The following is a 22,495-nucleotide window of genomic DNA, read 5'->3' on the forward strand; positions in this document are numbered from 1 at the left end:
AGGGGGCCAGAACTGCGGACACTAATATGCCTCTGCCTTCGAAGACGAGGGGCGCACGGTTTGTGCCATCCTTTGTGCTTCGATTACTTCCGTCAGGGTATTGTGAACCTTTAAGTGTAGGAGCTGCTCCGCGCTAGCGCTAGTGGGAATCCCCAGTATTCGTTTGATTCTTTATCTCATCAGAGCATTAATTTTGGTCTTTTCCGAGCGGTACCAGTTGAGCGCCGATGCTACGTAGTTTATGTGGCTCATGAGGAACGCATGATACAGCCTAAGTAGATTGCTCTCACTGAGGCCGCATCTGCGGTTCGAGACTCCTGTGATTAATCGGAGCATGTTCTCCGTCTTTGCCTTGACGCGGACAACAGCTTGATCGTTGCTTCCATTTGCATTTAATATCAGACCTTGAATTCTGACGGATTCGACTCTGGGGATCATATGACCAGAGAGAGAGAGAGAATGAAGAGGAAAGGCAGAGAGGTTAACCAGATATGAGTCTCCGGTTTGCTACCCTACACTGGGGATGGGGAAGAGGAGTTAGAAAGATGACAGAGACGAAAACACTAAAAAAGAAGAAGGGGAGAAAAAAGGAACGCGCACACATGGAAACACACACACAAAAGGCGTTCCAGCTAAAGTCGTTCACACAGGCCGGTAGATCGCAAGAAGCGCAATAGCGCTTGCACGGCCTTCTTCTGTGACGGTAGGTCCTTTCGATGTTGTAGAATTCTTATTTTGGATAGCGGTTGGTCGTCCAGTTGGTCCAGTTTGTGGCGAAGGCATGCCCTCTGTGGACTGTACTCTGGGTAGGCGCACATCTGACCAGATTCCGCATATAGGTTAATGGGAATATGGTCGAGAGGGGTAGAGTGTCTCTTGCCACTGCAATCTGGTTTATAAAGCAGTAGTCCTGACTTTGACGGTGATAGACAGAGTCCCGTTTCTTTTAAGTACTCCTCGGTAACATCCAAAACCTCCTGAAGGGCACGCTCCATGGCCCCATTGGAACCCCCACCGCATCAAACGGTGATGTCGTCTGCGTAGAGCGCATGATTCGCGCCTTCGACCCTAGCCAGCCTTTCCGAGAGGCCTTTCATCGCTATGATGAAAAGAAGGGGGGAGACTACAGCACCCTGCGGAGTGCCCTTAGTCCCTAACTTGAACTCGTCAGACCTTAGTTGACCAATTTTAATAGTGGCTTGCAGTCCCTTGAGAAAGAGCTGACGTAAGCGTGAAAGCGTTTCCCTAAGTTTAGGTGCAAGATGGATTCCAGAATGAATCTGTGTGTGAGGGGTCAAAGGCTTTGGCGAGATCTAACGCCAAAATACCTCTGATATCGCTGGTGTCCACGTCGATTATCTGTCTTTTGATGAGAGGCATATGCCTTCCTGGGTGGATAGAAAGGGCCTGAAGCCTACCATGTTATGCGGGAACACTTCTGGCTCCTCGATGGATCTCATTACTCTGTCATGAAATACGTCCTCAGCCACCTTGCCCACGCAGGACGTGAGCGAGATTGGTCTTGGGTGTACTTGGGTGTGAGGGATTTACCTGATTTCGGGATAAGGACCACAGAGACCATTTTACAGTCCTTTGGGACCGAGCCAGTTTCCCACGTGCGGTTTATATGCTCCGTAAGTTTCTCTATTGATTTCTCATCGATCTTATGCAGGAGTCTGTTAAAGATACCATCCGGCCCGGGCGCCGAACGCCCCTTTAGTTCGTTCAGCACATTCCTGACTTCCACTTTAGTTACCGGGGCGTCGAGCTCCTCTTGGGTTCACCTGTATGCTCTGGGTTGTCCTCGCGCCCAGAGGAGGGAGACAAAGACGAAGTGTTTGCGAGCCAGAACGCTATTTCGCTAGCACAGCTGTCTTTTCCTTATTTCTGCGTACATCTTTGGAGAGCCGGCATGGTTCGTGGCACGGAGGCAAGTTGATGTCCCCGTGCCTCTGCCGGGAATGGCGACTTCAGCGGCGGCTGCGTCTACACTCTAAGCCAAAAAGGACTAAAACGGGTATGGCTGTTAGTCTCTTGGGGGACTAAATGACCTGCCACAGATTTTGAACCAATTTTGGACCAACTGCGGGAGCAAATGCAGCGGCCTAACTGGGGGAGCAACTACTGCAGACTAAAAGTGAGGGCAACTTTTAGACCCTCCCAGTTAGTCCCTAGAGGATCAGCGGTTAGTCTGTTTATTTATTTATTTATTTATTTATTTATTTATTTATTTATTTATTTATTTATTTATTTATTTATTTATTTCAGTGTTGTGGGTCAATGCATGGCATTTTCCCGAGCAGCGTCGTCAGCATGCCCGTTACCGATGATGCCGCCGTGACCTGGCAGTCAACCGAAAAGTGACATGATCATCTTCCTCTGCCGAGGGTGGACTTCAATCACGACCACGCCCGCACGGTGCATGTTACAAGGCTGATATTAATGAGTGTGTTCCTGCCTCTGAATGAACGAATGTGGACAATTTTCAGGGCCGTTTTTTAATTACGACACAAATCGCGCCAAGGTAAGCTGCAAGCTCTGCACCCGTCAATGTAGTCACAGGAGAGAAATAGGACGGGGGCGAGGGCGGGGGAGGTGGTGTCTAGCACGTTATCGTAGTGGCTCTTGCAGGGAAGGCCACTGGCTTCGGCCCCCAACTGTCTACCTTGCCTTCCTTTTTTCCATATGGTCAGTACAAGGTTCATTTTCTCTCTTTTTCTTCATTGAACCTCTCTTTCTCTTTATCTCTTTCTCCATCTCTCTGGAAGTGGAGTGCAAAGAAGTCTCAAGTGGCCCTACATCTGGCTGTGCATGACCGTAATTGTGATCACCTTAGCTAGCCGGCTTAGAACTGCAGCACGCTGGTGGCTATATAGTAAACGTTCACGAGAAGATGGGTGTATAAGATTTATCCATTTACGAAAGAGGTACTTACGTTTAAACTGCACTCACCTCTGGCCGCTTCACGTTGATGAAACTCTGGTTGAAGACTTAACTACGCAGCATGCGTCAGCACTGCCGCGTCAGTTCTTCGCAGTGATGTGGGTGCGATGTTTCCGGCGCTCTTGTAAGGCGCGCTGCTCTTCGGATAAGCTAACTGGCTGTTTTTAAACCACTCTATTGTCTGCAACCATGAAAATATGCAAAAAGAAAAGAATAACGTAATACCATTAACCTGCCGCGTCGACCTGTAATCAACACCGTTGTAACTTGTGCTGCTGCTGCTGTCTCGCTGGTACGCGCTTATTCTCGCCTATATCACTTGCCGCGCTACGTCATAAGGACGCTGAAGAACCGGTCGGTTGATGTTTCTGTGATAATAAAGATTGGCTAGCAGTGCTTGTCAGCGTTAATCATCTCTCTAGCAGATAAATGTAACCTACACTTCTAGGTCACAGCATGCGTTCTGCGGCGTTGTCACTGTACCACGTTGGCAGCTAAAAGTAAACACGCACCCAGAGAAACATGTAACATTTATTTCGTTTCCAAGAATTGTTTTTACAAAACGGTCAGCAATGTCTAGATGTGCGCCTTAGGTATGAACAGCGTGGGAGGAATCGAAAGTGCTCCGAATAGAGTTTCTTTCCACCTTTTTTCCGCATTTATACAATGCATCTTTTAAAACGGTCACCTTTTTTTAAAGCAGTGAATTTGATTTTGTTATTGTTACAGAGTTTTGAGTGTATAACTGCCTACATTATGTATAGGTGTAAATAGGCTTTATATATACAAATATCTCCGGTCCTCTTTTTTTTCCTCACCGTCATTGCTTCAAATCTGTCACATGTTCTCATTGGGAGGGGGATAACCACACCCACATAAACACATACCATGAATACAGCAACCAACATCAAAATAGGTTCAAAATAGCGTCAAGTATTGTGTGAACGCCGTTTGGTCTGTGAGGTGGGGCAAGGATAAACGGGCAATATAATATGCAGCAGTGGCTGTGTGAAAGTCCGTAAACAATGATTGTGTTCTCAAAAACTTCACTGTAACCGTCATCACCATAATCACAAGAGAAACACAGATTTCGGGCGTGCCGAACAGGACATGGCCCATTATTGCCATCAGGTGCTGGGATGCTCACTTTAAGGCTCTCACTCGTACCATGCAACCTCTCCATCGAAACATTCCACTTCTTTTGTTGTTGTTGTTGTTGTTGTTGCTGCTGCTGATATTGCTGCTGTTTTAGTTCTTGGTTGAAGTTCGCAGTTCGGAGATCAACCTTCTGGAATTAACAATCGGAGCAATACCGCTAGAAAATAGGCGAATACAGAGAGAAAGCAAGCACGCCTTACGTCGGCTGCGCTGTTAAGCACTGGTGACTTTTGGTGGAAGATCGCTACCTTGACGCAAGTGTGCGTCAAGGTAGCTGCTTAACTTCCGTGAATGGGACGCAGTCGCAGAAGGTAAAACAAAAGCAAGCAAACGACGACAACACTCCTACCAAGCTTGAGGATCAAGAAGTTTTCAGCAATGATTGTTGTCAAAAATATCGTCGCTCAGTCTGTTTCCCTGTGGTCAATGCACGCCTATCGTCGTAGTAAGACCACACGCCAACTATAGAAATAAAAAATAAATAAAAATAAATGACACCAATCCCGCCAGATAACGCCGACAACGTTAATACCGCTTAGTCGGGAAATGAAACCGTAGCGCCGTAGTCGCTGGTTCTCTAAAAGGCGGCAGCGTCAAAAACAAAATCACGCGAGATTTGTGCACTGCACCAACTTTAAGACTGACATTTATTGTTATAGCAGCGATATATATATTCTTTTGTTGGGTAGGCAGAACGCTTTGACTTTGGTGTCAGTTTTTCCTTTCTTCTTGCGTAGCTCTCGACGAAGAGATAAGGGGTTTGTTGGGGAGGCCATCCAAATTATAGAGCTCACCTCCATATACTAGCTTTGACACCACCAGAAACCGGGATTTTACTTCCAAACTTTCGCACAGCAATTTATTTTTTAACAACAGTAGCAATTTCCGAACGAAAGCATTGCAGCACGATAACGTATATGTTCAAACGCCAAGACGGAGCCAAACTTTTTTTTTTTAGACAGAATGGAGATAATGGTGCACTAATAATGTGTTCGATTAGTTTGCCCGACAAGTTAGACGCTTTTCCGTCGGAATGTTCAGTTGTAAACATCAATTCTACCGTTAAAAAAAAAACATTTTCCTTACTACTATAATCACCGCCTTAAACAAAAAAAGTGCTATCATCATCAACGGTAAAGATATGCCCATTGAGTGTCGAGCCTTCTCCAAGTCTGATTCACCGAATACCTGAATGCAGACGACGTTCACCACGCATCAGCGGTTATTGGCATAGGCAGCATCTTTGCAAGTCACCCATTCGTCGCGATGAATTTAGTAGTTAAAAACCAACAGCAACAACAACAATGACGACAACGACAACAAAAAGGAAAGCAGCCACAGTGTTCGACACGTCGAAGTGAAAGCTCCCGGTAATGCACTCTAAAGAACGCTGAGCTTCTACGGCACAACAATGCACACTGCAGTCCCGACGTCCCTCGACGATTCGAACATTTCGCGGAGGGGCGCCTTTGAGCCGCCAATTGCAATGCTGACTCGCTTTCGGCCCGTCATTGGTTTATTCACGAGCATCTGCTGTCCGGACGCAACATCTGGCAAAAAACACGATTTCTCGAGATAAAACGAGAGACAGAGAGGCGTGTGCTTAGAATGACTGGCACCAGCAATTCTACCCGCCGGGCATGAAAACGAATGGCTCACAGCAGCTGCAGTGCAGCAAGTGCCACAGTAAACGAGCCAACCTTCACCTTTGGGCAGCACAGCTATGTCCGTCCGGCACGCCTGGAATGATACATCGTCGGCGCACGGCATCCGGCTGGAGGAAGCACGGTACAAAGCCCAAACCGGCAACGAACACACGACGGTATTGTACAGCTAACAGTGGTTTCTTTTTCTTACAGTCCCAGAGTGGTAACGATGTGGTAAACAAACAAACAAACAAACAAACAAACAAACAAACAAACAAATAAAAGAAACAGGGAAGCTCGCAAGGAAAAACAATCATCTTGCACGCTTGGAAAAGAATGTGTTCGCCTACTCGCATTATTTATAGCCCGCTGACAGACGTACGCATCTGACTGCATTAAATATTGAAGCAGAAATGCTTATGCACCTCCTGTCTGTCCAACTCTGGACAGACGACAAATTAAAAAAAAAAGGGGGGGGGAGCAATACCGCCCACTGCCTCCGCATACCGACTTCCTACCAGACAGATGCCGTGCGCTGCAGCGTGAGAGAAAAAATTGGACCACAACCTTTCAAGAAACAACATTCTAACTAACGTATGACATAGCCTTCGACCGACTCGGGTAGTGGTGGCGGTGGTAGCACTAGCAGTAGTCTTTTTGAGGAGGCTGCAATGGTACCGCGAATCGGGGGGACGTGGCAAATGACACATGACGCAGGAACAGCAAATAGCTGCGACTTAAAGGGCGCGCTCCGGGAGAAACAGACAAGGTAATGAGAACAATGAGAGCACTAAACACAGCAGAGTACGACCGGGAGAGAGAGCGTAGTAGAAGGAGGAAGAAGAAGCGAACGCTCAAATGATATGCTTCTTCGGGTGCCTTACGGCAACAAGTTAGTTTAGTACGATGAGCCACACCTAACTGCGACAGCATCGCTGATTGGGTACGCAGCACTGGGCCGTCAGATCGGCACATGTAGCGTGGTGACGCCGTGCAAAAGGAATCAAGCTACATTATCGCAGGACAAAAGCGTCAGAAAAGCTACCGAAAAAAAAGCAGAGGGGTGAATTTCAAGTTTGTATACGAATTCGCGAAGTTAATATGATTCATAAGTAAATCCATAAATGGAAGAATGCCTGCAAAAAAACTAGGAAACCTAAGCCTTCGAAGAAAGGACGAAGACAAGAAGACTGGTCACGATAGGTGATCTCGCTGGAGCGCTGCGTGCGCAGTGCTCTTTCACGTGAGGCCACTGACCTAATGCTTCGCGCTGGACGACCATAACTGGAAGAGGAATATTAAGTTACGGTGTATCAGTAAATTAACCTTCAGAAAAATCAAAGCGGTCACTTATACCCAGAGGGGGGGCTTAGTGTGTCAGAAACGTTAATGTTCCCGCGTCGGTTTACCGTGACGCCATCAACTTTCATGGCGTCTGTTGGTGTCTAAGTAATTGTTTATCGTTAGAAGAGGACTATATCACATTACAATATAATCAAACACTCAACCTGGCAAGCTTCGTAAAAATTTTATGTGCCAAGACGTCCCAAACCTGGACAAATACTTCAATATCTGTGACTCCCCACTGTTTCCACCGACGCTGATTTTTCGCCGCGAAATTCGGTAAAGTTTGGTCCTAGTTTTTCTTTAATAATCAATCTATTACTGCGAACTTAACGAATACGGAGTTGGAAAAGAATCCTTTATCATTTTAAGCTGATTTGGCGTTGCTCTCCAATGTCTATTTAATGACGGCAGGTGTTTGCCGAGGAGGAAAAAAAGATGTGGCAAGGTTCTGGCTGTTCTGAGAGAAGAGGGTACAGCGAACGCTATGCTGTCGTCCAGAAACCTACTGAGAGACCCTGTCACACCAACTCTGCGAGAACTGTACAGTTAAGCGTAGCGTGCGATAAAAGAGGGCACCGCAAGAACTGATAAAGCGAGGTTCCAACACCATGTACAGCTCGACCTCATTGCTTTGTGTAGCCTCCTCCTACGCCTCTCTCTCTCCACCGCCGAAGTGGAAAGGGGGATTTGTGACAACATAGAGGAACAGAGACCCATAAACAGCCCTCGCGGAATGTGAAAACGCGCGATTTTTTTTTCTTTCTTTTCTTTCAGTTGGATTAGTTATGCGTTTATCGTGATGCCCATATGCGAGATGCCCGTTGGGATTAGCGGCAGATGTCGAGCGAAAGTTGGCTTAAAACAAACCCAGAGATGAGTCTTGCAAGCCTCGTGGTGCAATCTCCGAGGAGGCGAACGACGCGTGAAGCTTGCGCGCGCCTGGCTGCAGACGAGCGGCGAGCTTCACCGTGATGCCCCTCGCAGGTGACTTTGGCGCACCTTTCGGAAGAGAGGCAACCTCGTGGCACAGGGCCGGAGACCCCCTTTACAACGGCAGTTACGACCGACGGTGGACGAGCGCTTCAACCGAGCGCTTCTTCGGGCTACTTAGGGTCGTGAATACCACCACGAGAGTCGGCGGCTCACGAAAATCGACAAGAAACACAAGCGCTACGTCTATGTGGCATTCCTTCGCAAGTTTAGCAACATTTGCAGCCCGCTCTCGCGTCGCGACGACACAGGATTTTACTTGGAGAGCAAGTGGTGTCAAATCGTCTGCAGCCTAAACCGACAATATAACCTCGATGTTAGGTCACCTGCCGATAGACGAGTCACCCGGTAAACGTGAATTTGCCACTGTCGTCACGCCCAGACAATTGCAAATCATAAATTGAATACAGCGTTTCAATGTAAAATTTATGTCCTCCGACTTCAAACTGCCACGATAGTTGCCGCTTTCCTTCAAGGGAGTGCTGCTGATAGCGAAATAAAAACGGAAATGGTGCATTACAACAGCCTACGTGAGATGTGCGTGGGACTGATATAATGCTGCGCCGCCTGTTGGCAGCTCTCTTCAAGTTCTTCAAGAGTTCTCGGTGGCTATGTATATATTGATCAAAAATCATTGCACCGAACTTGCGGGTAATCAGAAGAGAAGACGATTTGTGACTCTTTCAGTCGTCCGAGGTGGAAAAAAAAGAAGAAAAAAAAGAGATTTATCGCCTACGCCTCTCCGTTGTGCGGGCTGCGACTAAAGCCGAAGACGCTTGTGTGATATGCGTACAAAGAATTCGGCCCGGGGGCAGCAGCCGTAAAGCGTACTGTGGTTTTGGAAGTCGGTGGTCAAACGCCAACAACTGGGAAGAAGAGAGAGAGAAAGGAAATTACAAAGCTGAGCTCTTCCTTCTCTTGAGCTGGTTGGCCGCAAAATCTTCGCGTTCCGTTTTCACGTCGCGCGTATACATTCCCAAAACCAACGTAATTACATTTCTTCGCTACAGGCATCTTTGTGCTCACGCCTAATTATTTGCAGCATGTGACAATTCGAACGAGTCGCACATTTCTGAAATGACGCACTCTGCAGTTGGCTCTTTTTTTTTTTCTTTAAAGATTTCGGCACAGTTTGGCAGCTACTCTTCGTAGCGCAGTGACGAGTAGAGACAGTGGCGGCTCGAGTAGTGGCATTTACGACAATTCCTCCGTGCGGGTGTCAGGCGACGCGCGCTTCGAAGGAAGTGCTTTCGGACGATATGAGTGTGGTGCCTGTGTGCGGCTGGAGTTGATGGTGATGCAGCGTTTCCCCTGTTGTTAAACGCAGCTTGGGCCTGAAGTGAATGGGACGTAAGCTGTGAAGGACCGGGCTGTTCGTGTACGCCTTTTGAATATGTTACAGTGCGCGCATCCTGCTTTCGCGCCTTGGCGATAAAAAGAGGATGGAAGAGGAGATAGAAGTGGAGCAGGGGGTGATCGGGTGCGTAACTGCAGTGTCTGAACGCGAAGCCACGTGAAGCACAACTAAAGAGTTGAGAGTAATTCGCGTGTCCAAATAATACTTTTCGGCGGAAACTTGAAGCTTTAATTACGTCCCGGTGTCGCGAATACCGTAAGGCTTGCCGCTGTTTTCGCCCCTTGCCGCAGCCCGAAAGCTGCAACGGCGCAATACGCAGCTTCCTCTTCTTCGTCAGGCTTAGTCCCCGGATTATCAAAATAATACGTTTTCGTGTTGCGCATCGCGTGTCACAGAAAAAGAAAGAATGTGGTAAAAGTTGGTCCACAACCTTGAGATCATGCTTGGCTTTTTTTTTTTTTCGTCGTGGTGCACTCTCTGCGATCTTTTCACGTAAATGAAAGCAATAGATTGCTCAAAGTCGATAGAATAGTAGTGGAATGCTTGTGGGAACGGTAATCACCGGTCTCAAACGTAGGTAAATGTAAGATGTTAAGGGGCAATAAAGAAAAGAACGCGCTCTCATAGGGCAATTATACATAAATACACGCAGAACGATACATATGTGAACGGTATATTATATGCTAACAGACATATCTAGTCAATAGTTCCGAAGAGGAGCCATGAACTGGATGTAGGTGAACTAAAATTAGCCTTAAAATTATCTGCCCTGATTCGTAGCGAACTCCGGGGGAAAAAAGCAACCTTACCGATACAACGTTCCTATGCTCACGTTAAAGCTCATCTTCAAATCTCCATGCTGTATCATGCTCGTGTAATTGTATAACTTTCAAGAACATTGTATGAGCGGGGATTGAACTGTAAGAGATTACATGTTGTGCCAGAGAACGCAGGGTTTCTTACTGCTGCTATCCTATCCTGTAGCAGAATGGAAAGCAACAGCGAGTTTGTTGCATACCGCCAGGAAATGCGAATACATGAAGCGCACAAAATGCGAAATAACGCGGAACAATATATTGATGCGTACTATAAACATGAATAGAACTGAGGTGAAACAGCGCGAAAAAGACGAGGGCACAAGGAAACAAATCTTTTTCGCGCTGTTTCACCTCAGTTCTAAGTATGAACCAACTAGCCCTCATCAAGATCTTACTATAAACATGAATATGCGTTTTCTCGACAACGGTTATAAGCAACGAACAGTGAGCGAGTGCAAGCCGGATCCACACAGCACGCAGAATGCTTAGAAACCCTGTTCATCAGTCATACTGATGCCACCCTGAAGTACTGTCTAGTGCGTTCTTTAAATTCCTATAACAAGAAAGATCAATGTTGCAATGGCTTAATATGATCTTTCCGTACGAACTGCACAAGAGCAGCAAAAAAAAACTGACTTTCCTCTTATCTTTCATGTTGTTCTCGACATGTATTTATGTGCGTAGAACAGCGTGCTTAAGCGCTGCCAAAGTTAATTCAACAATTTTGTGCAAAATGAAACAAAATTTCAATGAAGAAGGTTTCGTTGATGCGCGAGAACAATATTGTACATTCATCTAGCCCCAAGAACGCCTCATAAGTAAATTTAGTCGGTCCATGAGGAAATAGAAATGACCGTATGTGTGAAAGGAAAGCTCAGAATGGACCATTTAGACTTTGCAGAGTAATCACACGTATTGAACGAGTAAATCGCAATAGTTTGATGCGGGGCAATAGAAGAAAGTAGGGAGCGGCTCCATCCTGTGTATAGTATGCCTGAATCCCGTGTTAGGAAAGCATGCTTCGCTTTTATTGCAGAAGGAAGGAAAGATCAAGAAAAAATGAAACAAGCAAATAATGACACCGAATGCAAGTTACGACACTTGGTTAAAATTGCTAAAGCCGTACGTACCTAAGCGTGCCTACACACGCTTATCACAGTGTGCTATACTTGAAGCTGCGACTGCGCGGCACTGCTGCAGGCGCCATGGCTAACGCGCACTTGCGCTGTATAATATTGTCCTTCCATTGCGGTTAATCACCGGGGTTTAAACACTCACCCTGGAACCTCTGCTACCTGAAGGTTTAGAAAATTACAACCTTTATACACGCTGAGAGGCCTTTATCGCGCAAAGTCAGGGGCGTTCATAAAAAGGGGGTGTAACTTGCTACTTTCAGGGTTTAGCGCGTTGCGGTATCCCATTTAGTGCCGTGCAATTAAACGGACACACGCGCGACACAATACCATCAGATGTTCGGGCCGTAGGTGGGCAGGTCATTGCGCAAGAATTGAACCGGCTTTGTTGAAGGCAGCGACGAGAAGAATTACGACAGCGGCTGGAGAAACAATCGTGAAAATATAGTTAGCCTTCGCAAATTCATTCTTGAAAGAACTGTCTAAGAAAAAAGAAAAAAAAAAGGGGCGGGGGAGGGGGTGGAGTAGAGCCCAAGCTTCCTCGTGTAAGCGTCCTTCTTTAAGCAAGCTTTCATTGCTGATCTCGCGGGTCAAATAAAAAGCGGGGATCTCGGCGACCGGACTGTTTTCCGCTTGCTTGCTATCGCTGGCCTAGCCTACATACGCGTATGCAGAACAGACTCCGGGGAATGGACTGCGTTACTTTGCGAACAGTAAGCGCCCAGGAGTGAAAACCAAGCTGCGTTCGAATAGGGAACCTACGCAAAACGTAGTTACTAAAACAAGATTAACACAGCGCACCGAATCGTCGGTTCATTCCGCGCATCGAATGTGACGTGGCCCATTCGAACAGACTGGCGCCGTGAACACCTTGTCTGTGCCAGCCACGTCGCGTGATTGGGTGCCGCTGATCCACGTCGCGCTCGGTGAGCGCCGTGAACCTACTTTTGAGTCTCAATTCACCTTAATGAACCAATCAGTTTTCGTTCTTTTTTTTTTTCGCACAACGAAACTGGGATAGGAAGAAAAGAAATAGATTGAGAAGACAGAGTGAGCAAGAAGGGGGCAAACTTGTCTGAGCAGCGGAGTATATAAAGAAGGAAATTCTCCAATGAGGGTTCAAGATGGTTGCTATCTTTTTGTTCCCATACATAGCGGTGTAAACAGAATAAAAATTAAAGAGGAAAAAACATTGTGCTGCGCAGTTTCTCTCTCTTTCCTGCCGCCCGCGAGGCACACCGGAATTCTCCACAGGGTCTCCCTGGCGGATCGTTTCGGGAAGAAGAAGAATGAACCCTGGCCGCAGAAACAAACAAACTGCCGGGCGAGCGCGAAGCGAGAAAAAAACAACGACCAAAAGAGCTGCCGACTCGCAAGGAGCTCTAGCCTCGTGGGAATACCGGATGCGAGGACTCCGTGGACTCGTGCCCGCGCGAGTCCATCTCGGGCCTCCTCGATACGACGTGTCTTCTCGAATACCGCGTCGCTGCTTTCCGGGTGAACGACACCCGGGAAAACCAGGGCTGCGAAGCGACACTGCGGTGACATACGAAATGACCGCTGTTTACCTAGCTTCAGCGATTTAACTTCTGCGACTAACAAACTAAGAAGACTCACCAACGCGACCAAGAGCGCGTCATTCGTAAATATTACACTTTTCCGCAACTTTCATCTTCCGTGTCTCGCTTTACACGGAGACCGGGTATATCGGGCAAGGAGCTTGTTTCGTATCGAGGCATCCCGACCACCTCAAGTCGGGCGTCGCCAAGTGGAGAACGCTGCGTAATGGACGCGGCTGTGGCCATCATCCTTATTCTCATCCCTTTCTTTTTTTTTGCATTCGTTTAGAGATCGCTCGATTCATTGCTCCGATATCGTGAGAGCAGACGTGTTCTCACTCCAGTTACTGCGAATGCGTCCGTTTCACGACAGCGATAACTGTGCGTTAACATCCGTAAACAAAGGTGCACATGTCGGCAGCGCAATAAAAGGGGAGAAAGAAAAGGAAAAAAAATAAAGCAAGAGGAGGAGGTGGACAGCCGAACGACATTAAATTGTAGTGGAGCTCCAGGAGACGTTGCGGATTGGTTTTCACGCAACCTACAGCATAACTGTTTTGATCCTTGAATTCGCAAAAGATGGCTATCCGCAAGCTATTCTTTATGAGCCGAAGCTATATTTCAATGCACAATAGAGAGCACGATTTAACAAGGACAAAGGAACTGAACAGCGTTTGTCATATCGTAGGCGTCCGTGTTGACGGTGTACATAATACCCAGCCGGGCGTTCAGCTCCTTCACGTAGCTATTGAAAAGCATCCACCATCTTCTCATAGTATGAAAACAGTGTACGAAACGACAGCTTTCGACATTGAAGTTTAAGGTGATAATAAAAAAAGAGGGGGTGGGGGGACGAAAACGAAGTATTGCTGAGCGTGTGAGAGGATCATTACATAATAACAAGGGTTAGATTGTACAATTACGGAACGCGTTGAGATCTGGCCAATTTTCTGTGTGTCAGTAACGTCTGCATGAAATTATAATCTTTAAACCAACTGGACTAATCTGAGAGCAACAACATATTGCGCAAAACAAGGTCCAGAATAACAAAGCCTTTTGTGTACAAGAACGGCTCTTTCCAACGCAGTTCAATCAATTGGGAGTTACGCGAGTGCCTGGCAGTCGCAAACCAATTTTAGGAACGGAAAGGCTCGTTCAGTGCGTATGCAATTCGCTATCTGCTCACAACGCTCTCTCGAGCCCTCACAGGCGTGCATGAACGTGTTTAGGTGAGCCGCACCAACACAATGCACAGAAAAGAAAAAAAAAGTGTAATTACGTGTTGAAAAAGGAGGAACAAGAAAACTAGATCGAATGCTTTGTTACTTATCGACAAAAGTGCGAGATTGGCCTTAACGCTTTTAACTTGTTTCGAGGGTGTAGTTTGGGTCGTATAATTTCTTGGCAGGTGAAAGGAAAAGCATAGGGACAGAGAGAGCGCGCAACAATTCCGCCGGCCGTTCTTGATTTCTTTTTTTTTCTTTTTTTTCTTTTTTAAGCAATGCTAAAAGTCCGCATTATTCTGTTTTTGATGGGTTGGTTTTATGATAAAGTGAACACCGAAATAGAGAGAAAAAAAGAAAGGAGTCCTGCTGACGTACTTTTAGAAAGTTTCCTTTTCTTTACCTTTCTTTTTTCTGATCGCGAGAAAGCTTACACCAGTTAAACGTCCGCTTCGCTGCTTTGATTAAAAAGGAACGACTGATCGACGGATACGAGGAAAAGAAAGCTTGTCATGTGTCTTGCGATGAGGCAAAAAAAGTAAAGACTTATTGAGAAGCGATTCGTAACCTCGCACCGATTCAGTCATGAGAGCAGAGTGAAAAAATAAATCAGTGAGGGACCAAGCAAATAATTGTAAGTGCATCGCGAGATATGTAATGGAAAAGAAACGATGACGCGTAGGTCATTTTTTTCTTCTTCTTCGCTGTCATCTCGTCGCGTTACGATATAATACACGGCAATCCTAGCACGTTGATTTCTTTTATACCTGCGTTCTACAAGGCCCCAGGAATTTCGCTCGGTGTGCAGCACGAAACATGCAGGCTCCGTGACATCGCCGCCGAACATGTCTAGGCGACACCCCAGATTTTATGTATGTACGATGCATGCAGAGGCAGCGCCTTTCCACGTCAAAACGATGCGACTTACGTGCGCGCACCAGGAGAGAATGCCAATTATATTAACAGAAATTTGCCCTTCCCCAGATACGTTGTGGAAGAGAGAGAGAAAGAAGTTAGGCTTGTCGCGTGTTATGTGCATGCACCACAAAATTGTGTGCGTTTCACCGGCGCATGAGACACACAAAGTGAAATCGATAGGCGACGGCTTATAAGAAACCCGCCGATGGCAGCCTCTTCGCTCCGCCAGAGACATGAACGGTAGAGAGAGCAACACAGTGGCTTGAAATGATTGGCGTGAACAGGAGAGGGAGCGGAGGAGGCGGCGGTGAGCCGTGGAAAGCGCATGTGCTCGAGAAAGGGAGCGGAAGGAAGACCCCCTCTTGCCTGTCCCGATGGATCATTCTTGTCCGCAGAAAAAAAGAAAAAAAAAACATGCCGGCTTCGAGTGCGGGCTCCGCGGAGCCTCGCACAGGCTTCGGGCGGCTCGCCCGGGCGGGTAAGACGGGGGTCGTGGGTGGAGGGGGGCAGGAAAGGCGTGGAGGGGAAGCGTCTACTATGGTGCGTACAGGGACAAAGCTTGGACGATCTTCGGGTCGTGTTTTGAGCCTTCTTTGAACTCTTCTAAAGACAGCTTGTTGTCCTGGTTCTGCGAAGACAGAAGGAGAAAAGAGAGAGTCAGTGCGGCAGGAATACACAGAAAAGAAGCGTCAGCAACGTTAGAAGGGGCGTTGTATGGACGCGCGATCAATGTCACGCAGTGGGCGGAAGGTCGAAACAAATGAAAGGCCCTCTAAAAGGTGGAGCCCGATGTTTCTATGGGCGGACTCATTTTTGTCAAGAGGCATTCATCGTTGGCGCCTTAAGTATGGCAGATGGTTGGCACGGGTAATGTGATGACGCCGTTGTTGTCCCACTAGCCGTGCTAACCATGCAACATGCTAACGTTCCGAGGATGAATAGCTATAGGGATATTAAGACCACCTCGACGGGCATGTAAGCACTTTTATAGACAGGTTTTGATTGGTCAGCCCCTAACCTTCCTGCCCCTGAGAGACGTGGCAGACGCTTTTATTGTAGAGAAAGTGTTCGAGCAGCCGTCGCAAAGACGTCACAAAAGCCATTTGCGCATTGTCAATAAGTCAGCTAAGAAAAAGCTCGTCTGTAATTTGGTCGCGTTACTACACTCTACCTTAGAAAAAATGTGGATTAAACGCATAGACAGTAAAACAAAGTTCATTTAATCGCTACGCAGGACTGGCATTTAGCATTTCGGACACCAACCTCAATGTAACCTCTTCTATCCTGAGTTCGCTACGATATGTCTAAACTTGACACCAGATTCTTTATTCCAAAACAGAAATCATGACAAAATTACTTGCTGCATGCTGCCCACTACAGTGGACAGATTTCGGCGATTTTTGGAGCAGGCTTAATGCTTCCGAGAAGTTCTGGTGCATAGCGCCCACTCCGCTGGACAACAGAAGTTTTCTATGGCTACCTCAGAGGGTGCTGCCGACCACCATTTTTCCCCGGTTCAGCTTCAAAGATAGCATCCTGATGTTCCGGTGGCTAATACGCCCGCATCTACGCACTTTCACTTATAATTCTCGTGACACGGCGGTTTGGTACGTATAATTGCCTACGCGGGATAGAAGAAGTCTTGGGAGGGATTACCTTTAAGTATGGTGCCCGATTGAAGCCTCGTTCTTTCTGTGTAATACATTTTTGTTTAATGTTCACTGTAGTGGACACCGTGCACAACAGCAATAACAACACGTGCGTGGGAGCATTTTCTGCACAGTGTAGTCCTAGCACATCTGATTGCCAATTGGACTGTTTTTCATATTTGCCTCATATTTTCATGTAATAACACTTTGTTCATTATATTATCCAGCGAGCTGGTAGGGAAGAAACAATTCAATGAGTTGCCAGCACCTCCTGCAACAGCAAAGCGAAGGTCATCTGACAAAAGTAAGTTTAGCTGCCGCACGCGGCATTGAGTTTCGGCCAGGTGAATCTCTTTTCCAATCACAAATAATGCGCAGCACAAATTTGTAAAATGTCGGTTGGCAAGTGCAAAGCGACATATGTAATAACCGGGTACGTATACCCACCTCCCCACCCCCGAATATCTGCGTGTCAGTCACATGCGACAACACTTCGCCTGCCCAGCCACCACCGCCTGCTCGGTCAAGTGCATGCCCCTTATTCCCCCGGGGGACGCACACGAACATGTGTCGCTCTAGAATGCCAAAAAAGATCCCTTAAATTTCTCGGATGTTGAGCGGAATCAAACCCGCGTCACAAGCATTCCTCGAGGACAGCTGCCCGATGCATTAGCAGGCTGTGACACAAACTAACTGGGTGTGCATGTACCGGTTTTCAATGAACGGTTTTCACACCAACGCTTTAGTGAGCTGCGCCATGAATGAATGTACTGGGTGTGTGCCGGGCTTCAATGAACCTCTCGCCAACTTGGGTCACCGAGTACGTGCCACGGAGTGTGCGGCAGAGGAGGGAACAATTCTCAGCGTCCGCAGGGACCGGCGCGCCCCGCTGCTCGTCTCGGAGGCCAAGCGCGCACTTCTCGGCAGTGTCACTAGATGGCGCAGGTTGTGCAAAAAGAAGCGCGAGAGGGGAGCCCGGTAAACGTATTCAAGGGGCCGTAGCTAGATGGCGCTGTGTGTTCTGAGCGATGCGCGAAAGAGGAGTCCCGCTGCAACACGTGCCTCAAACCTAACTCCTTTCGACGATAACAACGCGTTGTGTCATTACATTGATTCAATGCTTCAACGCGTTACCGTCGACAGTCATGGTGAGATGGGCGTTGCCACAATTCTTTGCTTTCTTTGCCAATTTTGCGAAGACCCACAGGTTCGTAGTTTGAATTCTGGGGTTTTACGTGCAAAATGAACGATTTTATTATGAGACACGCCGTAGTGAGAGACCTCAATCCTAATTAATTTTGACCACCACGAGATGTTTAACGTGCCTCCAATGCATGGGACACAGGCGTTTTCGCATTTCGCGCCCTTCGAAACGCGGCCGGGATTTGATCCCGCCACATTGGGATCAGCAGTGCACCACCACAGCCGCTAAGCCATCGCGGCGAGTTGCTTTCCTGGTGAGAACACTGCATCCAAAGGCCAAATCGCGTGCTTGAGCAACGTGCACGCGAGTGCAGCAATGATATATCGGGAGATAGCGGCTCCGATCAGGTGTTTTCTCCCTTTCTTGCTTTCTTGCGCTCGCAACAGCACGAAGGCTACCTGGGTAAGTAAAAAAGAAAACTCCATTCCCGTGGTAGGCAGCGCTCACCCGCACGCACCGTGTCTTGCAGACGTTAGACGCGCAAGCGCTCGCGCATTTGTAATCGGATTTGCGGCGCACGTCACACAAGACGCGAGCCACGCACCCGCCCTCTTTCGATCCGTGCCCCGTCGGAGGAACGTAATGGGCGAAAGCATAGCACGTATCCCCTTTATTTATCCCATTCGCCCCTTCTTATTTTTTGTATCTGACGGCGGCTGCTGCCGCCGTTGTTTCTGCTGGGAGCATACATTACACAGAAGGTGAAAGGGGGGGGGGGGTAATGGGGAAGAGGGTGGAGTGAGGGCCCAACCGAGTGAATGCCGCCAGTGAGGGCAATAAACAAAACGCGGCGCCACTCACGCACCAGCGAACTAGGTATCCGCCCTTGCGTCTGAGTGCCGTTTATGCCCTAATGTAATGAACGCCCCGGCTCAAGTCGGCCGCGCCGTACTCCACCCTGTTAATTGCGTGCAGCGACAGCCGAGGCAGCAATAGCGACGACGGACGACGTCGCGCTAACAACCGATTCCCCTCGCAGCGCCGTGATTGACTTTCTTTGTAATCGCCTTCCGGCTTTCTTCCACCGCAGGGGAAAAAAAAGACCAGCGCGGCCTTATTTCTGAGCGTCGCGTTGCCCAACTCAACACAGGCCGAGTAAGCGCCCTCAGAGAGGAGGCAAAGAAAGGTGCCACATTACATCGCGCGGGAGCTCAGTGCTGTGCGCATGCCCCTACGCGCGAGAAGCGAACGCATTTGTAAATGCTGCGCAGAATTTCACTTGGGTGGAGTGCGCAGAACGCGTATTATAAGTGTCGGCTGCGGACGGGGCACGTATACCGGCGTGATGTGGCTGCTCAATGGGGCCAAAGTGATACTTGCTGGCGCACCACGGCACATTGTGTAGACATGCGCACGTCGTTTTGAAATGCACATGACTGCATGCGGCGGTAGTGCAGTCTTCTCCACCCGTCACGCATGACTTACCCGTGCGGTGGGTTGCTATCATTACTGCGACCTATAGTCGATTTCGCGATGACGCATTAGGGTCTTTAAACACGTACCAGCAGAGATCTCGTTTAGCGCCGCCAACATATTTTACTCCGCGCATTTCTCATACATACGCTGCTTCGGTCTGCTCGCGCAGCCACCGCAGATGCCCTCACCTCAATAGCGAGGTTACACTGCTATAGTCTACGGTCCTTCACGCTGGAAAAGCACCTCCCTGGATGTTTTCCGGCTGCCGAATGGGGCGTAACCACAGCGAAATGCGTGCGTTGCGCGTGGTATCTCGCTTCTCTAAAATATGTGAACGAAATTCTAACGCCATTAGTGATTGTTTCCACTGATTGCTTACTCTGGTTTTTCGCATTTAGTTGTCGTAAAAACGTGCGTTTACTAAAGATTAGTTTGTTTACTAAGAGTACGGCCCAATACAAGAAATAATTATTTTCCCGAATTTTCACATCCTATTTCAACACAAAAATGTTATTATATATGTCACACGAGGTACAATTCTGTAGCCAAGAAATTCCAATTAAAGTAACAAAAAAGTGTGCGTGCGTGCGTGTGTGAAGATAGAAGCAGGATAATGCCATACCTTATCCAGTTGTTCGAAAATGCGGTCCACTCTGGCCCTTGGGTCATCTTCCTCGTCTTCTTTTTCTTGGCTACCCTGCGAAAAGGTGAACGAACAAGATGGCTCGATTATTTAGCACAGCCTTTCAGTACATGCCATTCATAGTGCAAATATGCTGATAAAAGGGATAGGCACGGAACTCCAAGGTATTCCTTTTTACATAGCGTCTTGAGCGAATATTCACATTGGTGGCACGAGCTACATATAGCAGAATGGTTCTGTTCTTCTCTGTTTCCTTCGTTTTCTTTTTTTCCTTTCAAACATGTCTGACAAGCAGGGGGCCAGAAGGCAACAGGATGCCTGGTGGCGCATCGTCCCGCCGTGTACTTGCGTTTGTGCAAAAGACTTACAAAATAATGCATAAATAGCTACTCAATCTGCTGAACTGGCTTCGAAATGCGAGGACAGACTCACTCAGAAAAATTTCGCCGCAACGTTCGATGGAACATTGTCTAGTCAGGGAACCATGGTGAAAATTATTCTGTCAGTGACTGTAAAACGACAGAAAATTTTGACGTTTCTTGTCCGTATGGACACCCTTTTTTGTGTGTGTGTTCACAATGCGCGGCATTCCCCAATGAAAAAGTGAATGCAGCCTTAAAGAGGCTTCGAAGCTGTCACGCATAGAACAGATGCAGACTGTCATCCGTTACTTCAAGGGTGTTGGCAGTTTGGATGATTACCGATACCAAGTCCAAGCCTAACGAGATACCGCCTTCAACTCTCACATTTGCTGCGTTGTCCCAGTTTGCCTCGTGTCCAAATTTTACCAGTGTTTCGCTATAGAATTCATGATGCGGAAGGGTGGGCGTGCAAACAGGGACACAACTCAAATGAAAACGACAACGCCTGAGTTAAGAGATGCTCGATACCGTGGCTATTTTTCCCTACTGTGTTTTTTGTTCTTTCGTTTGTTTCGGTATTTCTACGTTCCTTAGTCGCTGCAGTTTGCCTGATGTTTGGGATAGCCGGCCCTTTTGTGGCATATTCTTTTAGGGCACCATAATTTCACAAACAACAATAACAACAACAACATTTGTATTTTTACCAACAGCCGGCAAACGCCGACAGTTATGGCAACATCATTTCATAAACAACGATAACAACATTTGTCTTTTTACGAAGAGCCCGCAAACGCCGACAGTTATAGTAGATTAAAAAAAATTTCCGAATAACTAAATTTGTTGTATAATACTGGAGTTAGAAAAGAGATAAGATCGCAGTTGTTTTAGAAGGAAGGATGTGCAATCCTTAGTTCGGGCACTCTTATCGTGGCAGCAGTCGGTACGACATTCAAGCCATTAATTAGACTTTAAGAAACCATTCGTCAAGACTGAACGCTTTGTGAAATGAGCCGATGATTTGTGAAGGCAAAAGAAATCGAGAAAGAGAAAGAGAATTTGCGGCATGCTGCATTTAGAGGCTAAAGAAAGGGGGGGGGGGGTCTAATAAATGTCGGAATGGAGAGTTCTTGCCCTGTGATATGAAATTGTGCTTTTGGCTACGCGATTTCGTACTGGTCTTCGTACCACTGCGAGTGCTATTTTGCGTGCTTGTGTTCATTTTATACACAAGGTCTGGTGCAATTCAAATAGAAATTTCTGACGGTAGGACATATTTAACTAGCGCTAAAAAAACGTATGGCGAGAACGAGAAGCACAGAAAACACGACGCTATAGACTCCAGCTCAATATTTACTTGATGCGTTAGTTGTTGCGTATTCCAATTTTGGAGTGTGCACCTTTCTTCTCTCAAAGATGGTAATTATGTTAAGATTGTTTTAGATGACATTGTATTTCTTTGTTGTACAAGTTTTCTTTCCATTGCTTCAGATAGGTCATTACAATGCTCATGTGTTTTTTTTTTCGGATGTAGATCCTTAAATACACTGGACATGCATTCGAAAGATTTACTACAGCATACTATACGCTGCAAAATAATTTACACCCTTAATTCTTTCCCTACCGCACCTATAGAAATAGATGAATTTGATCGACAGTTTTTCTATGCGCTGTTTAAACATTTCCGTTGGGATTCTTCCAATAGCAACACCATGCAACGTCTCAAAAGGCGACTGAATGTTACGTATTTGTTAGGTTTTACAAGTTTAGTCATGTTGGGAAGTCTGGGAAAATAAAACTTCGTCTAGAGGTTTCGTCGCAGCTAGCCTCCAGTGTTTATAGCACTTCCTGGACAAAACTACGCAAAATTTGCACTATGCTTGACTCGGCAACATAATTTTTAATTGACAGGAGCCGTGAAGACACAGAAGCTTCTCTGGTGTTGTCGAATTTTCCGATCCGACGTCTAGGCCGTTCTGACTATTTCACAAACAACAGTAGACGCTCATGAGTGCATGTTGTTTCGATAATTGGGTTCGAGTAATATCAAGTGCAACGTATTTTTCCCATCGTGGGTTGCTTTAATCCATAAGCATTTCGACAGTGCATGTAAAAATTATTACGAGTAATCC

At 47.1% G+C, this 22,495-nt stretch overlaps 1 protein-coding gene across 1 annotated transcript in view; it reads right to left on the reverse strand.

Annotated features, from left to right (window-relative positions):
* Window positions 1-3,456: 3,456 nt before the first annotated feature.
* LOC135915098 (frequenin-1-like) overlaps window positions 3,457-22,495 on the reverse strand; it is a 292,700-nt gene continuing 273,661 nt past the window's right edge. The window contains exons 7-8 of the mRNA XM_065448095.2: window positions 19,984-20,058; window positions 3,457-15,720 (exon numbers count right to left, since the gene is read on the reverse strand). Of these exons, the coding sequence (XP_065304167.1) occupies window positions 15,628-15,720; window positions 19,984-20,058 (168 nt within the window). The 3' untranslated portion in view covers window positions 3,457-15,627. The remainder of the gene's footprint in view (window positions 15,721-19,983; window positions 20,059-22,495) is intronic.

Source organism: Dermacentor albipictus, chromosome 1 (genome assembly GCF_038994185.2).
Source record: "Dermacentor albipictus isolate Rhodes 1998 colony chromosome 1, USDA_Dalb.pri_finalv2, whole genome shotgun sequence".
Taxonomy (NCBI): Eukaryota; Metazoa; Arthropoda; class Arachnida; order Ixodida; family Ixodidae; genus Dermacentor; species Dermacentor albipictus.